Source organism: Orycteropus afer, unplaced genomic scaffold, assembly GCF_000298275.1.
Source record: "Orycteropus afer afer isolate SDZICR_OR568_19922 unplaced genomic scaffold, OryAfe1.0 scaffold00017, whole genome shotgun sequence".
Classification (NCBI taxonomy): domain Eukaryota; kingdom Metazoa; phylum Chordata; class Mammalia; order Tubulidentata; family Orycteropodidae; genus Orycteropus; species Orycteropus afer.
Genome location: NW_006921604.1, coordinates 6,862,019 through 6,879,438, shown reverse-complemented (window position 1 = coordinate 6,879,438; position 17,420 = coordinate 6,862,019). Strand labels below are relative to the sequence as shown.

The 17,420-nt window shown below is 48.2% G+C and overlaps 1 protein-coding gene across 1 annotated transcript in view; it reads right to left on the bottom strand.

The window, feature by feature from the left end:
- Positions 1-11,070, bottom strand: part of CNNM3 (cyclin and CBS domain divalent metal cation transport mediator 3) — a 19,401-nt gene extending 8,331 nt beyond the window's left edge. Inside the window, exons 1-7 of the mRNA XM_007959526.1 lie at positions 9,828-11,070; positions 4,178-4,321; positions 2,954-3,103; positions 2,457-2,626; positions 2,125-2,221; positions 1,535-1,668; positions 963-1,101 (exon numbers count right to left, since the gene is read on the bottom strand). Coding sequence (XP_007957717.1) covers positions 963-1,101; positions 1,535-1,668; positions 2,125-2,221; positions 2,457-2,626; positions 2,954-3,103; positions 4,178-4,321; positions 9,828-11,070 — 2,077 coding nt within the window. The remainder of the gene's footprint in view (positions 1-962; positions 1,102-1,534; positions 1,669-2,124; positions 2,222-2,456; positions 2,627-2,953; positions 3,104-4,177; positions 4,322-9,827) is intronic.
- Positions 11,071-17,420: the final 6,350 nt, after the last annotated feature.

Here is a 17,420-nt window from a genome sequence, read left to right as displayed (position 1 = left end):
CTGCCCATGCACCTCTCTATGTCTTTCTCATCCTCAATGCTGCCATATTGGTCACTCACATTTGGTACATTGCCCTTCTCTTCACCCAAATCAGTATTTATCTCTATCTATCTAACAGCGTTCCCTCCCCTCCCCTCACATGAAAGCTCTTAGAATAGCACCTGGCAGTGTTAAGGAGGAGCTCATTCTCCTTGCTGGGGAGTGGAGGGTGTTGAGTCATGCCAGGCACAGTTCCTTCCATGGTCTCTCCAGGAGCCCTACGAGCTCTTTCAGGAAGCCCTGGGCTATCTCTAACTCAAACCTAGGAACTGTATCAGAATAAAGTTTCTTGAGTCAGAAGAACAAGAAGTTCTTATATTTTGTACTTCTACCCAAAGCTTACACTTCACTGAACCCCCTTGCATTTTCCCTGCCTTATGCTGCAGGGGGTGAGGTTAGCCATCTCAAACTCACCACCCCACCCTGCCCCATTCCCCATCTTCTTCCTACTTGTAATAGAACCCTGGATGTGACATGCTTTAAATATTAGCATGACCTATCAAACTACTTGGCAGGTGCCTTTCTAGTTTCTGGAATGGTTTCCACCAAGCTACCACCTTCTGAGCCAGGCCTATCTACGACCAAACCCTAATCCTAAATGCCTAGTAGGATGTCAGAGCTTGATCTTATTACCATTTAGCAATTAATCCCTAACTTAGTCAAACCTTCTAACAGACCTTTGACCCTTGAGAGAAAATGTTGACTTAATATTCTTTGCATGTTAGCATGGTCTACAGCTTGGTGTCACCATGACTTATTTAAAAGCAACAAGAAGGGAGTAAAAAAAGGATATGGAGAAAAATGGAGAAAGAAAGAAGAATGGAGGGCAGAGGACTAGTGTGTGTATGTAAGCAGGAAGGGCTGTCAAAGAGCACACGCCATTGGGTTTGGACACACGGCAGGATGTGCCCACGCAGGGTTACCTGCTGCTGCAGCCGTCTTATCACTAAGGAGCTTGGTCTGGCTGCCTGGGACGATCTGGAGGTCTCCACTCTCAGGGGACTGCGGCAAATTCTGAGCTCGGGTAGCTAGGAGTGCATTGAGGTACTGCAGTCGTGTAACCTGGAGGAAAGAAAGCATTACCAGGACAGGTGCAATATGTGAAGAGAAAGAAAGAAGGTAAAAGAGGTCACACTGTTCCCTCCTGCCCACAAGCACCTGAATTAAACTGGAGAGTTACAATGTGGTAAGAGAAAAAAGAAAGAACTTTAAGATAGTTAAGGACAGACAACAGCAATTGTGCAAACTGATTTTAAGATGTCCCATGGGAACCAGGTGGGTAGGCCTGGAGTCAAGACCCAATCACCAGTGGTCAAGTGGGCCTCAGAGGAACCACAGCCATCCTCAGAGCAAGTGTAAGGCCTTGCTCTTGCAAGTCTTGGTAGAATCAACAGAGTTTATCTAAATCCATACAAACGTGTGACCAGCTGGTCTAGCCCCTTAGGGACATAAAGCTGGTTAAAAGCCAGCATCAGCGAGCTGCCCAGGCGGTCACCTTAATGAACTGCAGGTCAGAGAGAGCCCTCACGGTGTAGTCAGGACAATACGTGGAAGAGCGGGTGCCGTCTGCTGGCTCAGGCTGCAGGTCATGGCGGATGGGCTGGAGCGAGGACACTGGGGACTGGTGAACTATTGAAAGGAACAGTCAGTAATGGCAGAAGCCAGTGCTGGGGGCTGAGAAGGACCGGGGTGGGAGGTATTACATAGCCTCTATAATCTACCCCACAAATCAGTCTTGACAGGGAATATGGCTCAGACTCTGATAGGATGGTGAGCACACTTCCTCCAGGGAACAGCTGTGCAGGGATGGGAGTAAGCAACAGGATGAGCCCTGAAGAAATGCTGCCCCCTCCTTCTACACAACCTGGAGACAAGAAAAGCCAACAGGTCCCAAAGCATATGGCTGCTAGCCACAAGCCATCTTGTAGGAAAGGAGTAGGCTCCGTTAGAAGGGAAGGCTAGAATCTTGGGCACAGAGATCCACAGCAACAACCAGAGTGGGGTGTGATGGTCTCTGCAAGCTGATGAATCCCAGCCCAGTGCCCATGACCCCAGCTGTCGGTTCCAGGGGGGACTACTGCTCACCCGAGGATGGTGCTGCCAGCGCCGACACTCCATAGTAGGTGAAGGCCCCATTCTCGAACTTCAGGCCCTCTTTCCCGATCTCCACCTCAACCCTGCCCTGGGAGGAAGGGAAAAAGGAACGGGGTGCGAAAGGAAGAGAAAAGGAGGGAGAAGGGGTGGAGAGAGAGAGAGACCAGGTATGGCTAGTTTATCTTTCTTGTCAGAAGAGAGTACAAGGAGAAACCATAAACCCCAATTATTAAGGAAAAGGGGACCTCCCTGTTCACATCTCTTCTCAGACCCTTTCCTATTTTATGGGCAAATGAGAGAATCTAGCCTAGCATCCCAGTTACCTGTAGGATGAGAATGAAGTAATCAACTGGCTGGCTGCGCTGGTACAGGTAATGGTCTGCAGCCAGGCGGTTGGTCTCATCAAACCTCACTTCCTGGTTGACACTGGGGTGCTTCAGCAGGTGCAGCAGGACCTTCTCGGAGATTCGCAGGGGGCTGAATACATCTACCTCTGCCCCGTGGAAGAGAAAAGGAACAGTGGCCACAAGGACCAGGACCAGACCCCTGTTGCCTGCCTCCGCTATCCCAAGCTGGGCCGTGCTACCTCCAAAGCACAAGGCAGGGCACCCAGACCCACCCAGCTGAATGCTCTCCGGCCTTTGCTTGCCAGAGGTCACATTAGTATGGCCAGCCCTTAACCCCACAGCAGAGAAGAGGCAGCCCTTGACCAAGCTCAAGCTTGGAAGTTCTCCTGAGGACACTCTGCTCACCAGGCCTAGGGAACAGGTCTCTTGATTGACCCACCTGACAGTGAGCAAAGACCACCTTTCACCCTCACCTCGGGAAAGGAAGCGTTGGGTGGCCAAGAGCAGCTGAGGTGAGATTTTTACTTTATATTCATCGTCAGACACCCTGAACAGGGAGAATTCCTCTTTCCGCTTGAGAGGGGCACTCAGAGAAGCAGGCTTCCTCCTCACCTTGGTGTCTCCTGAGGTAGAAAGAAAAAGGGGTGCTTAGGCATCAGCAACCTATCCAGTCAATGTGATCAAACCAAGGAACCATGCATGCGGTCTGGCTCCTTTCTCCCAAAGTCTGAGGAGCTCAGTGGTAGGAATGAAGGGGAAGGGGAGGAGACAGCATCAGAGCCCTGGGGGCACATCCTGGGCACTGCTTTCTCTATGATGCCTGGCTACCATTCCCATCACACAAGCAGCTTGGGACCTAGGATCCGGCAGCCACATTCCAAGTAAGTCCTGGGGAAAGAATGTTCCTTATCTCAGAAGCAGTTGGGAATGATGCTGATGTAACAGAAAAGCAGTTTCTATAAAATATCCTTGGTAATTAAGAGACCTTTTTCTGGAAAATGTGTATTTGAGAATTAACAGTGCTCAAGAGTAGCAGCTAACAGCTAAACTGGTGACCTGGTGCCTAGGACAGTCCAAAGGACCAAACTGAAGAGACTACATTTTGGGGAAGATGTTGGGGTCAAAGTGACACGCTTGAAGGCATACAAGGGTGAGCAATCAGTGTCCCAACTGCCATTGGAGGCACCAGCCATCAAGCATGGGTTCTGCGTCTGTCATGCAGATCTCCGCCATTATCCTGAGACAGAGGCCTACGATCATCTGCTCTGGGAAGACTCCCTTTGTAGTGAAGAATGGGGTTTCTTTGGGGAGACACGTTCACCATGTATAAGAGAAACTGAGAAAGCAAACATACCAAAGAAGACAGAAGAAAGAGAAAGGCCTGGTTAAAGGCAGAAAACCCTTTCCTTCATTCATTGAGGAAACAAATAGTACAGTTGCTAACAGAGGCCCAAGCAAGAACTGGGGTTGCAAAGCCATGGATAAAACAGGTTTCCACAGTTGTGTACTGAGATGCAAGCATGTTTCCTTCTGGAGAGTGACAGGGAGAATAAGGCCTGGCCAGGTAACACTACTGACAGGAGACCCAGCCTGTTTTCCAGCAAACACGACCCACTGCCAAGAGAAATGGAGACCCACTGACCTCTATCCCCTGAAAGATCATCTGAGACAGAAAACTGCTGGGAGTCGAAACTCACGGTAGTCTTCAGACTCATCCAGAATCTCAGACTTGATGATCTCCTCAATGACGTCCTCCAGGGTGACCAGGCCTAGGACCTCATAGAAGGGGTCACCCTCACCCTCGTTGTTCACCTTCTGCACGATGGCCAGGTGGGACTTCCCTGTGGGGAGGAGACTCTCATGTTAATGAGCTGTGTCACATGAGCCTACGCTCTGAGAGACAAGGACCTTCCCCAGAACAGAGACAGAAAGCCTTCCCCTAAACCGGCATCCTGAATTCGGACTGCTAGCCTCCTGAATTGTGAGGAAAAAATGTAATTTCTGTTAAAACCACCCACTTACATTTCTGCTACAGCAGCACTAGATGACTAAAACACATACTTTGAGTTTAATTACAATATAGGAATTAAGTAGAGAAATACTCTTCGGCAGGGTCTATTCAGTATGCTCTGCCTTATTCTTTTAACCTAGTGTCCTTTCTGAGACAGTCAGGCATAGGAAGACCTTTGTGCCAAAGATGTACAGAAAAATGTGAAGAGTCAAAGAAAACCCATGACTATGATTATTTGACTTTGAGGATGGTGCAGGACTGGGCAGTGTTTTCTTCTGTTGTACATATGGTCGCTATAAGCCAGAACCAACTTGACAGTACCTAACAACAACATCATTTGAGCACTAACTCAATGACCAGGAAAGGAATGAGGCTGCAAAAAAAAAAAAACCAGATTAGACATTTGCTGTATTTCAACAAATCTAAGGTGCCATCAACTGTGGGACACAGCCTGACATCAAAGATAGTAAAATGTGAAAAAAAATACGCTGCTCAGAAGTGATAAAATGTAGTGCTTTATTCATTTACTAACTTAGTGAATTGTCACAATTCTATGAGGCATGTAATATTATTTCCTATTTTGCACTTGAGGCCCAGAGAGGTTAAGTAACCTGACCAAGTGTAAAATGAACCCAGGAGTTGGCTCCTGAGTCCATTCTCTTAACTACCATGCCCAACTGACTCTCACTGAGAAGAACCAATGGACTGGAGTCTTACCAGATCCTTCCCCTCTGGGAGACTGCAGTGTAGTAAATTACTTAGTATGGCTTTTCTACCCATAAGTCTTTGTAAACTCCAAGGTGGGATTTGCTATGAGCAACTGAGGAGGCTCCTGATTGCTAAAGTTGTCCACCTGCAGTATTTCTGTTGGGAGTGGTACAAAACAATGTTCTGGGAGGGTCCCACTCTCTCTCAGGTGCTTAGAGTTCTGATGCTATGACTGGCTAGTTTGACCACTCTGTCAGCCTCAAAAGGAGGCCTCCTAGAGGCAGAACTCTCTCTGACTGCTGGTTGAGGAAGACGTGCTGCTGAAAGAGACACACACTCCTAAAACAGACACATGCGTTGCTGAGTAAGACACCAAGGGACATGCACTGCTGGGGGAGAGACTTGGCTGAGAGATGGTGGGCTGGGAGAGAGACTGAGCATTTTTCCTGAACTTGAGTTGTAGCCTGGTGCTTCCCTAATAAACTCCGTAATCTGTGAATTCTGTGTGGCCACTGCAGCCAATTATCAAACCCAGGAGAGAGGTGGTGGGTGCTTTGGGAGGAATGGCTGGAGAAAGGGCTAGAGGCAGGCAGCACATCTGGCCTGGCAGGAATAGGCCTTGGGCTATTGATGGTGATTCTGTCTTCCTCTTGTGGGATTAGAGGAGGTCAGAACATGTGGCCTCCTTGCCCTTTTTGCAGGGACTTACAGAGTACTGAAGTACTCTCTCAAGCACAGGGCCCTGTCTAAAGAAAATAAAGCATCCTCCCTCATGACAAGAATGAAAGGTAGAAATTGCTATATTAAGTTGTCTTTCTCAATTTCCAGGAGGAAAAGGCCTGGGTCTCTGGAGAACTGCCCATCCAGACCTACTGAGCCAGAGCCCTGGATGAGAAGCACAGCATTTCCAGATGCTTTCCGCCCAAGAGTCTGTCCTGTTTTGGCTCATGCTGGGTGCAGATGCCATCTCTATAAGGGCCATGGTGGCCCTGCCACATGATACAAGGCCAGATCAGGAAGGCCAAGGGCTTAAACCACAGTCTTGGTCTATAGTCTCTTAGGTGTCCATGCACCAAAGCCCAGGTTCTAAATGGCTGTCTCAGAGCAGAGAGGACCTACCTCAGCTCCCTCCTTTCAGGAGGCCAATCCCTTTGGCATGTTACTTATAGGAAGGAACGGACTTCTCTCCCTTGATTTCAAACTTTTATGAGACAGGTAGAAGTTTATTGGTGACCTACCATACTGAGATGATTTAATAAAGAACGGAAATGGAACCCTAAGAAGACTTCCGAAACCACTTGTCCTTGTTGTATGCCACCGAGTCAATTCCAACTCATAGCAACCCCTATGGGCAGAGCACAACCAGGGTTTTCTAGGCCATAATCCTAATGGAAGATCGTCAGGTCTTTTCTCTCACAAAGCCACTGGCAAGTTCAAACTGCTGACCTCTTGGTTACTAGCTAGCGCATAACCATTGTGCCACCAGGACTCCTTCCTAAAACAGTGGTGGTATTATATCTTCTCAAGACAGAATGTGTGAGTGGTCAGAAGGCACTGAAATATGGAGGCCCCTGGCTGTACCCATCAGGCATCAATGTGCTCTCACTAAGCAAGCTTTATGGCGTCATAAAGATGCAAGTAGCACATCAGGCCAACATCAACCCAAAAGCTTTGGGAATGTTCTACAGAGTGTTTAGTCAGCATGCTCAAGGGTACTCATCAATTTTTTGGACACGGGCAGACCCTTCCACAATGCCCAGTTTCTGCAATAGTCTTAATAATGCAGTTGGAATTTAATTTCCTTCCCTTTCCCCTTTCTGTTTTTTAAGGCAAATGTCTGAATATGTCCTATGAGAAAAGTGATATGCAAACATTCCACACAACTGTCTGAGTAGGTCTCTTTTCAGCCTTGTGGCAATCCTTTAGCTTTTGATAAACAATAAAGACTTTGAAAAGCTTACCTACTCAAATCTCTCCTTTGGCTGAACTTCCTAGAATACTCCTATGTGTGACTGACAATGACAGGGGTTAATGGCTTTATAGAAAATACATGCTACTTACTACAGCTCCAAAGTACTCATTCTTCCTGGTGATGTATGCACAAAAAAAATCAGAGTGCCATCTAAAGTCTACACACTGACTAACTCAGAGGGCATCTGATGAGGTACCACAGACTACAAAGTCCCTGACCAGGCAGTGCTCTGAAGGAACGAAAGGAAAAGGACCTGCAATGGCAGCTGAAAATATGTCAGGGACTCCAGCGCCAAGAGATGCAGTAAGCCACCACCTCATACACTTGGCAGAGCACTGCACGGAGAAAAGATTCTTAAAACCTCACCATGAAGCTGCAATATGTCCTTTGTTCATAAGCAGAGGAATGAAGAAGCAGGCCAAAAATAAAAGATCTTTAAAACAGAAAAAAAAAAAAAGATCTATCACAAGACTACAGTGAACAAAAGCAGCAGAAAAGCTCCTGGATGTCACAGAAAGGCATGGGCCACTGTCCTCCACCCTCATTCATCACCAGAGGAAGTGGAGGGGGACTGAAGAGCTCCCCACCACTCTCCAGGTTCCAAAAATCTCCTCTGCACTTGCTTAACTTCACCCACTGGCTTCCAGTAGGAAGCTTTTCAGCATGTTGTTAGTAGGTAGCTTCTGGGACAGTCTGACTAAAGCAAAAGAGGACTCAATCTCAAATCCTATGGCACCAGGCTGCAGGAAACCTGCGTGGTCGGGAGGGTTCTCCAGAGCCACTCCTAGGCCACCCGCCCCAGAACAGGACCTACTATGGCTTTCCCCCTCTATTGGCTCCTTTATGTCAACGTTTAAACCTGCTCAACTCGACCACCTTAAAACAAAAAAGAAATACAACACCTCCTTCCCTGACTATACGTCTTTTCCCAATTCCTGTGCTCCAAATTATTCCCCTAAAACTAAGGAAGTCTGGTAACCTGGATTCTACACTTCCAAGTTCATCCTCTTGTTCATGAGTTAAAAACCCAAAACTCATTGCCCTTGAGTACATTCCAACTCATAGCAATCCCACAGAACTGCTCCATAGGGTTTCCAAGGCTATAATTTTTACAGAAGCGGACTCCCTCATCTTTCTCCTGCAGAAAACTGCTCATGGGTTTCCATGCAACCAGAACTCCTGTTCATGAATTAGCAACCTCCAAATACCAATGCTTGTACTAAATCCCACCTACAAAGAAAAATCACCACTCAAAGGTGCTCGATGCATGCATGCCAGGCACTGGGCTAAGCGCTTTACACATCTCCTCCCATCGGATTCTTTTTCCAAAAGATGAGGCCTCTGAGCTGTAAAAGGCTGAGCAGCCTTCCCAGAGTCTCAAGCAAGAAGGTGGCAGGGGCAGGATGAAATAAATTCCACTGACTCCAGGCCCAGCTGTGACCAGGCCACAAGAACCATCACTGCCTTGGGGAGACTATAGTGGCCCAGACAGAGCACTCCATCTGGGCCCCTACCCTAGGCTCTCCTCCCCAAGGAGGTGCTGAATGGCCACTTTCTGAGGAATCAGCCAGGAGCATCTAAGAGATTCTCTTTAACAGATCATTAGAGCTGCCCACCATTCTCCTACTGTACAGTAGTAACAGTAAACTACCTAACTACGTAATACCCAAATCTTGCGAGGATGCATGTGGAGCCCTACAGTGCCAGCATACAGCAGTGTTCAATGCAGCAGTACTGTCATTACTGTGAAGCCTTGCTTTCCTGCCCTGGCTGTCAAGGAGCTCAGAGAACACCTCCCATGCCAGCATGGGGCAAGACTTCACAGCTGCCAGAAATCCCAGGGGCTTTGCTCACTCCTCCAACCTGACATTAGGTAGCCTTTAAGGTCAAGCCCAACCAGAGCTTTGGAGTACCACCATGACCAACCTGCGGGAGTTCATGTGAGAAGCACAGTTGGTGGCTATGGAGATGACCAAGCTCTGGGGAGCACCCCGAAGCTGGAAGACAGGAAAGACAACAAAGTAGCCCATACCCGCATACTTGGAGGGGCTCACAGGTTTGATCTTCAACGTTGCTCAGATACATCAGGGTGAAAGAAGGGGGATGAGAGTATGGAATTAAGGGAGAACTTGAAAGACCTTACCAAGGGTTAGAAAAGCGGAGATTTAAAAAAAAAAGGAAGGAAAATAGGGGGGGGGAAGATTAAATCATCACTCCATTTTCTTCATATCTGTACAAAAGTATTCACAAGTTATTCCTTTTTCTGTAATCAGGAAACCAGTAGTAACCAATGCCTTAACGATGCCCTGGAAACATCACAGATCAAACTAATATGATACTAAGTATGTGCAGGTAACAGCATCCAGATTATCTGGAAACTACATTCTTCATTCTTGTAGTTTCTATCCAAGGGTCTGGACCTGCTACAAAGTCCAAGCTCACAGAAATGGCCTGGGAGAGGGAAAGAGATGGGGGATTACAGCCAAGTAGACACACCTCTCCAAAAGATCATTCATCACCTTTAAAGGGGCCTTCACAGGTCTCACTGCCCTCCACAGGGGTGAGACCCGTTTCTGGAGGGTTCCGTAAATCCCTATACCTTTTCCATGGGAATGCACTGGCATTCTTGTCTCCTCCACGATTCCCCAGCAATTACCTCGCTTGAACTCCTCCAGGACAGCGTCCAGCTTGGTGTCGTTGAAGACGAAATGGAGTGGATGGTTGTAGAATCGGGTGATGGTGCTGAGCGGCGTGCAGTCTTCAGGGTCCACGAAGGCCAAATCCTTGAGGTAAAGCATGTCCACAATGTTGGAGCGCTCCTCCTCATACACCGGGATGCGTGTGTGGCCGCTCTGCATGATGCTGGCCAGAACGCTGAAGTCCAGCACAGTGCTGGAGTCCAGCATGAAGCAGTCTTCGAGTGGTGTGAGCACGTCCTCCACTGTCCGACAGCGCAACACGCCCTTACTGAGATCGCTGTAGGGGTCGCCGCCGCCGCGAGCCAGCTCCAATACGCGCTCGCGCAGCCGCCCGGGCCGCGCGGCCAACTCCAGCAGCTGACCCACAGGCAGTGCCACCGGCAGGGTGAGAAGCACAGCCAGGCGGCTGAGGCTGAGCGCGCGTGGCGCCAGCGCCAGCGTCCAGCGCCCGCTCACGGCGGCTGGCACCACCTCGCCCACCACAAACACTAGGCCTGCGCTACCCAGCACCGCGGGCACTACAAGCTGCCCGGCTACGCGGTACAGTAGTACAGCCAGCGCCGCCTGCGCTAGGCTAGCCAACAGAAGCAGCGCTCCAAGAGCGCAGCCGGCCCAGCGCCGTGCAGGCTCCAGGCGACGCGCCGCTGCACGCTCCGCCTCCGAGCCGCTCTCGCGCAGCACCTGCACCTCGGCCGGAGCCAATGCCAGTGCGCTTAGCTGAAGGCCCCGCGCCAGCGCCGCCAACGCCAAAAGCCCGGCCGCCCCCAGGCCCAGAGCCCAGGGTGGCGCCGCCTCCTCGGCCGCCACGCCGCCGGGCTCCACGCGCACAGCCAGCAAGGACGAGTGCGGGCGCAAGGCCTCGGCGCGCAGGCGCAGCAGCGCACGCCACTCACCCGCGCCGGCCGTGGGGGCCGTCACCACCTCCGGCGTCGCGGCTGGCCCGCCCTCGGGGCAGCCCGCCTCCCCAAGGACAACCCAGGACCAGGAGCTGTTGGCAAAGCCCGAACCGAAGAGGCGCAAACGGAAGGTGGCCTCCGGCACGGCCCCCACAACCCCTCCACCCGTCCACCCTGCACCCTTGGCTCCGTCCTCCTCTAGGCAGAAGCCCAGCACTTGCGGGCCCGGCGTTACTTCCCCGGCGGCGTTGCCCAAGCAAAACGCGGCGAGAAACCAGCCTAGCCGACCCGCAGCCGCCGCCATCGCCTGCTGCCCCCTCTCGGCCTCTCGCGCAGCCTATCCCGCTCTCCCCACGCCGCCGACTCCCCTAAGCCAATCGCGGCCAGCCTTCGTACCGCCTTCACCAATAGGCGGCCTGCGAGGGCGGGTCCCTGGGTCGAACTAGGCTGCGCTGGGACGTAAACAAGCTGCGGGCTCCAGGCCCTGGGCGGGCTGGGGACATAGGGCTTTTGGCTCAGCGGGGCTCGGCAGCAGTTAAGGCGAGGACGGTACGGCGTCCGGCAGAGGCAGGATGCAGAGCAGTGAACTGTACCGTGGAGAGTGAGCAGGACCTCCGAGTCCGGTTGACTTCGAGCCGCAGCGACTCTGGAAGTCCAGCTCCTCTCACAGGCCGCCTCATTGGGGCTACTGGTTCCCACTGGCCACCCCCGATCTCCTGGAGGCCGGGCTAGTGGTCTGGGAAGTCCTGAGCTCGAGACTTGAGGCGCAGAGTGGCCGCTGGGATGAATCACGGGTCTATGCATGCCCAAGATTGCAGGCAGAGGTTTAAGTATGTAAGAGATGTTTAGTTTTCTTAGAAAAGCGTTCCGTGAACCAAAAAGTTACTTGACCCACGGACCTAAAGAGCTAGTAGGGCTGCAGTAAGAATAGATGACGCACTGAGAAGGCTAAGGTTTATTGAAGCTGTATATCTATCTGCTCCCGACTCTGCTATGTTGTTGTTGTTGTTATGTGCCGTCGTCGAGTCGGCCACGACTCATAGCGACCCCTCCTTGGGTTTCCGAGGCAGTATCACTACGGAAGTAGGATTGCCCAACCTTCCTTCCGAGGAGTGGCTGGTGGGTTTGAACCACCAGCCTTCTGGTTAGCAGTCAAGTGCTTTTGCCACTATGCTACCAGAGCTGACTCTGCTATAGGTTTGAGAAAATCAGACCCGGTCCCTGCCTTCAAGGAATTTACATTCCATCCATGGAGACAAATGGTTAATAAGTAAACACACAAACCACTACCTTATTGGATCCTCACAGCTGCTTCATGTTATTTTACAGGAGAAAAATGAAGCTCACAAAGACGCCGCATGGATGCTGGGGCTGGTAACTCCTAACACAACTCATCTTAAAGAATTCTTCAGGACCAAGATCAATTCAAGAGGATCCTCACTGTCGAGTTATTTTAGAAGACAGTATAGTACACTGACAGTATGGAATGTTCTTTACCCACTATAAATTAGCTTCATGAGATTGGAAATAGAACAAGGCTTTTCTATAGGTCTCTGGAATAAGGGGCTTACATATTTTTCTTTACACTTTTATGTATTTTCATGTTTCCTAATATAAGTAGACTTTTGAGAAGACTATGAAGACATGTCATTTAAAATGTTTTTAAGTATTCTGTAGAAGCACATTTGCTGTATCATGAAAATAACAGAATATTTAAGAAGAATATAGGCACTGTGGCCACAATTACATAAAACATGTTTTGTAGAAGGTAACGTGCCCCCCAAAAAAGGGAGCCCCTGGGCGACACAAACAGTTAAGCACTCAACTACTAGGCAAAAAGTTGGTGGTTGGAACCCACCCAGAGATGTCTTAGAAGACATGCCTCTCACTGCCTTGAAAATCCTAAGGAGCCGTTCTACTCTGCCCAATTGGGGTTGCTATGAATTAGGAATCAACTTGATGGCATCCAACAAGGTGCAAAAATCAGTAAACCCATGGTGTGCTCTTGAGTGACCACAGGAAGAAATTATCTTGTGAAAAAAAGTAATTAACCCTTTAGTGACCCATGGGACATACTGTGTTCACCTACGTTGTCTACCTCTGAGGTTCATTCGAAAGCTATCCCATTTTTAGTGCGTGCTGCCACTTGGTGGGGACCTATATAACTGCATAAATGTGAAGAATTGGGCCTCATCCCACCAACTCTAGCACCAGAGACGCTATGGAACATGCGTCCCAAAAATTGTATCAAAATTCATATTACTTCACAAAAAAATTTTTTTTCCATTTCATTGAAAATGTCTTCCATTACTGAAAACACATGGTTTCAAAACAAAAAATTCAAAGCAGAATATAATTGTCTTGAAGGAGTTAAAAGATGGTAGTAGTGTCTTCTTCTACATCATAGGCTCAGAGCCATGACTAAACCAATTGCATCTCTGTGTTCTTCAACTTTTTTTATCCAGATGGTGACATGCCCTTTTGAATAGTTTGCCTCACTTATGCAGATGACAGACTAAGCTGCTGCTGGAAGAAGCAATGACACTATTGACACTTTCCACTGGATTGTCATGCTTCCTTTAAAGAAAAAAGAAAAGAATCCATTATCATGGATTCAACCCCTTCAGTTGACACTTTGCAATCTCTAAGTCACTGAAGTAGAACCTGAAATGAGTCACATGGTTAAAAAGTCATTAACTAGAAAAGAGCAGTTCTAGAAGAAAGACAGGGAAAACTCCCTCTGGATTTGAGGATAGGGCTCTGACTTTTGACAAGTTATGCCCTCCTTGGTATCAGGCTCCCTTGGAAAATGACCTGTAACTAATTTTTTTGGAAAAACTTTTGCATAGAACAATTGGATCAAACTTGGAAAACTGTCATTTACAGAGTCATTACCCAAAAACACAAAGAATCCAATACAGCACAAAGCTGTTCACCAAGTAACTTTCTGTTTATATAATACTCAAGAGTAGGAAAGGGGACAACACAGTACTTCACCAGCTTGTCCCCTGACTCTGTGCCATTCTTTGCCCCATCATAGCATCAGTGGAAAAATCTGCCACTTGACCTTCAGTATCCTCATTGGCCCTTCCCGGGTGATTTTCCTTACTGGTTATTTGGATCAGGACATTTCTATGTTTTATTTAAGTATTTATTCTTGAGTGTTAAACCCAAACCAATTGTGTGTAACTTCACTGGCTAACTCTTGCTTTATCTCTTAAGCCTTAGCTCTAATCCACTTCCTCCAGGTGACCTCCTCTCCTCTTGACTAGGTAGGGTCAAGGTTAATGGGAGCTATGTGTTCCTCCCCATCCCCAGCATCCAGTACTTAATTTATCATAAGACCTATTCGTTCATTCATTCTTGAGTGTCTGCACTGTACCAGGTACTATTCTAATGGTGGTAATATAAAGTCCCCACCCTCATGGACCTCAAACTCTAGTGCAGGGACAAAAGACAAGACACAAATCTGCATTTTAATATCTATTAAGTGCTATGGAGAAAAACAAGGCAAGCTCAGGAGACACGCAGAGGGACTGGAGAAATGCTATTTTAGATAGGGTAACCAGGGAAGCCTTCTCCAAGGAGGTGACATATGAAGTAAGATGAGCTTCATAAAGACCTGGGGGAAAGTGATCCAGGTGGAAGAAACAGCAAATTGAAAGGCCATTGTGTGACTGTCTCCCTCAGTACATGGTAAACTCACCAAGGAATTGGTGATACATGGTGTGTAGGAGGGTCTTAAAATGTGTGGGAACTGTGAAACAAATAGATTAATGCAATCTACTTTTGCCCACCTTTACACAAGCTTTTTGCATTTGTTACTCTTTTTGTCTGAAATATCCTTTTTCCTTTTTGTCTACTCAAGTGCCTCTCTTTTTAAACATCTTCCCAAATTTATCTTCTCTGCTGAGCCCCTGACCTTGATGCACGCAATCACAAACACCATCCCACAGAACCCGTGTGAACTACAGGACCTGATCTTAAGACCAGGTCATTATGCGAAAATCAGGGTTACACAAAAATGGAGGATGACTACTTCACATAACTGCCAAACCACTGACAATCATGGCCCAGCCACGCTGACACCTCAACCACCACAGCCAACGTTACCCTCGCCTCAAACATGGAGTTCACTGCTGCCAGATGTTATGTTGTTAACATGAAAAATAGTCAGATAGTAGATTTTTTCCTACTATAAATGTGATTTTCAGGATGGTTTTATAGTATAGAGTCCAAGGATGCCAAAAGATGGAAGCCCTGTCAAGCTGGGGATAACTTTCTGAGATGAAGCGCGTCTCAAAGTGAAAATACTTGGCATACATGTCAGGTACCGGGGCTAAGCAGCAACCTGTCACATGTAACTCTGTTAAGAAGCCACCTCACCAAACACAGCCACTTCTGTCTCTGTAACAGATACTACATACTGAGAGAACTCAAAACAGGCAAACTGTAGACTCATCAAAATGTATATATATTTCATTTTTTATTACCAATCAAAAATAAATTCCATATATTGTTTAGCAAATATTATCACTGTTTTGTGACAAAAGACACAAGACTCATAACAACAAAACTCCCCGAGAGTCAAACTCATATAACAATGCAAAAAAAAAAAAAAAAATCACAAAAATATACAAATTAAAATCTTATGCAAAATAAATATGAGTTATTTGCTAAGGTGGCTGTGACTTGCCTACCCATTTGGATGCCATTTGCAGAGGTCTCCCTTCCATGGGAAGATATGTAGGGATGTGCCAGTTCCAGGGTATGGCTCAGCCCAGGAACCAGAGGCTGGAATAGGAAATGAAAATTGCACTGGAGGAAGAAGTCATCGGACCAGTAATATTCAGAAATAATTATGACCCTCTGTAAGAACTGATTCTAAATGGGAAGGGAGGGGGGAAGAAGGGAGATCTGTTGGTAGTAACTGTGTGTGCAAAGAGGTAGCTGTAGGAGTGTGTGTACCTGCTGCTTTTACTTCACACACGCTCATTTAATTCAGGCCATGCATTTTGCTCACCTGGCACTGAGATCTCTCAGGAATACAGCTTTGCAATCTCCTCCTCAGAAAGCAAGCTGCTCCTGTGAAAAACTAAAGCATTTCCCTCAACTGGAACAAAGGTGTCTTTCCCTTATGGCCAAAAATCCATGAGCATCACCACCAGGCTTTTAAGAATAAATTCTGTTGACAGAGGAAACTCTCTCATTGGCCAGAAGCAGCTGTACTTGATACAAGACATTTCCTGGCCCCAAGAATGAGAATTTCCTAGGCACCTAGAGAGCAGAGAACTTGGGGTGACAGGGCTCCACTGGTTGAGGAAATAAGTGAATAAAAAATACTCAGGCAGAAGGTTTGCAGTCCTTAGCCTGGATCTTGGGCCACAGCTCCTGTTCCATCTGATGAAAGGGCCCATGTGGACCCTGGTCCCACAGCCTCCCTAACAGTGGGAGGCCTAGAGCTCTGCAGCAGGGCTGGACTCAGCCCGGGGGGAAGGCACTGGGGAAGGACTTCATGGGGGTAGAGCTCTCAGGGTACAGTACCAATAGCTTTAGCAAAGGCTAGGATGGCCTCTCACAGAAGGATTACACAGACACAGGAAAAACAGGGCTGCCAGTCTGTATGCTTTCAGGTGGGAAATTGCCTTTCCTGGGATTCCATAAGAGTGTGAACAAGGTCAGGTAAGTCTCGGCCACAGAGTAAAGGGCATGAAGACTTGCTTATGTTGATTTTCAATAGGTCCTCTTGTCCCCATACCCTAGGAGGGTTTGAGATTTGGGGATCAGGAATAGGGAGCCTAGAAAGAAGATGAGCTTCATGGGTCAGTGAAGGAGCCTTGGCTTTCTTTTTGGGGTAGGAAGAGAGTGGTGGTATTAATCACTAACAACACAGATGTCTGTGACCACTCAGTTCTGGAACCAAAAGGAATAAACCAAACATGTCATTTCTAACATAGATACTCTCCCACTGAGGGGAAAACCTTTGGTAAAAGTGAGGGAAGGCCCTGAGGAGCAGGGGTAAGCAATCTTGAAGGTCTGAGATCCCACCTGACACTTTCAATCACCCCCTCAAAAGGGTAGAGTTACCAAAGGGGCAGCTGTGAGGCAAACCAAAGTGGGCTACAGTGAGAAGCCTCAGCCAAGCCCAACCCCACCAGGAGAGCCATCAGCAGAGTTCTGGGAGAGTCCTGGATCCAGCAGGAGTAGATGTGCCCCTCTCTGTAGCCGGGATTATCATGTCCCTGATCACAGTTACCCAGAATACCTTGACCTCAGCAACATCACATGAGCCTCAGTGCACATGTCCAGGTATTTGTTCTCAATGCTATCTGGTTCATTGCTTCCTGGGAAGAAGTTGTCTTCCTCCCAAGAGACAACCCCCCTCCAGCAGATCTCTGGGATGCCGTCTCTGGAGGAGGAGAATGAGAAGGAGGAAGAAGAGGAGGAGGAGAAAGAGGAAAAGTAGGCTCCCTGAGTCATGGACATAGCCAAAGGTTGTGGCTGGGAGCAGATTATGGCTATTGCTTCCTGCTTCCTGTGGTGAGAAACCCTCCCCATTCCAAAGTTTCTGACAAAAAAAAAAAAAAAACTTTTTTCTTTAAGTAAGTTCCTTAACCCTGTCTCCCCTCCCTGTTCCCTTCCCGAAATGATATT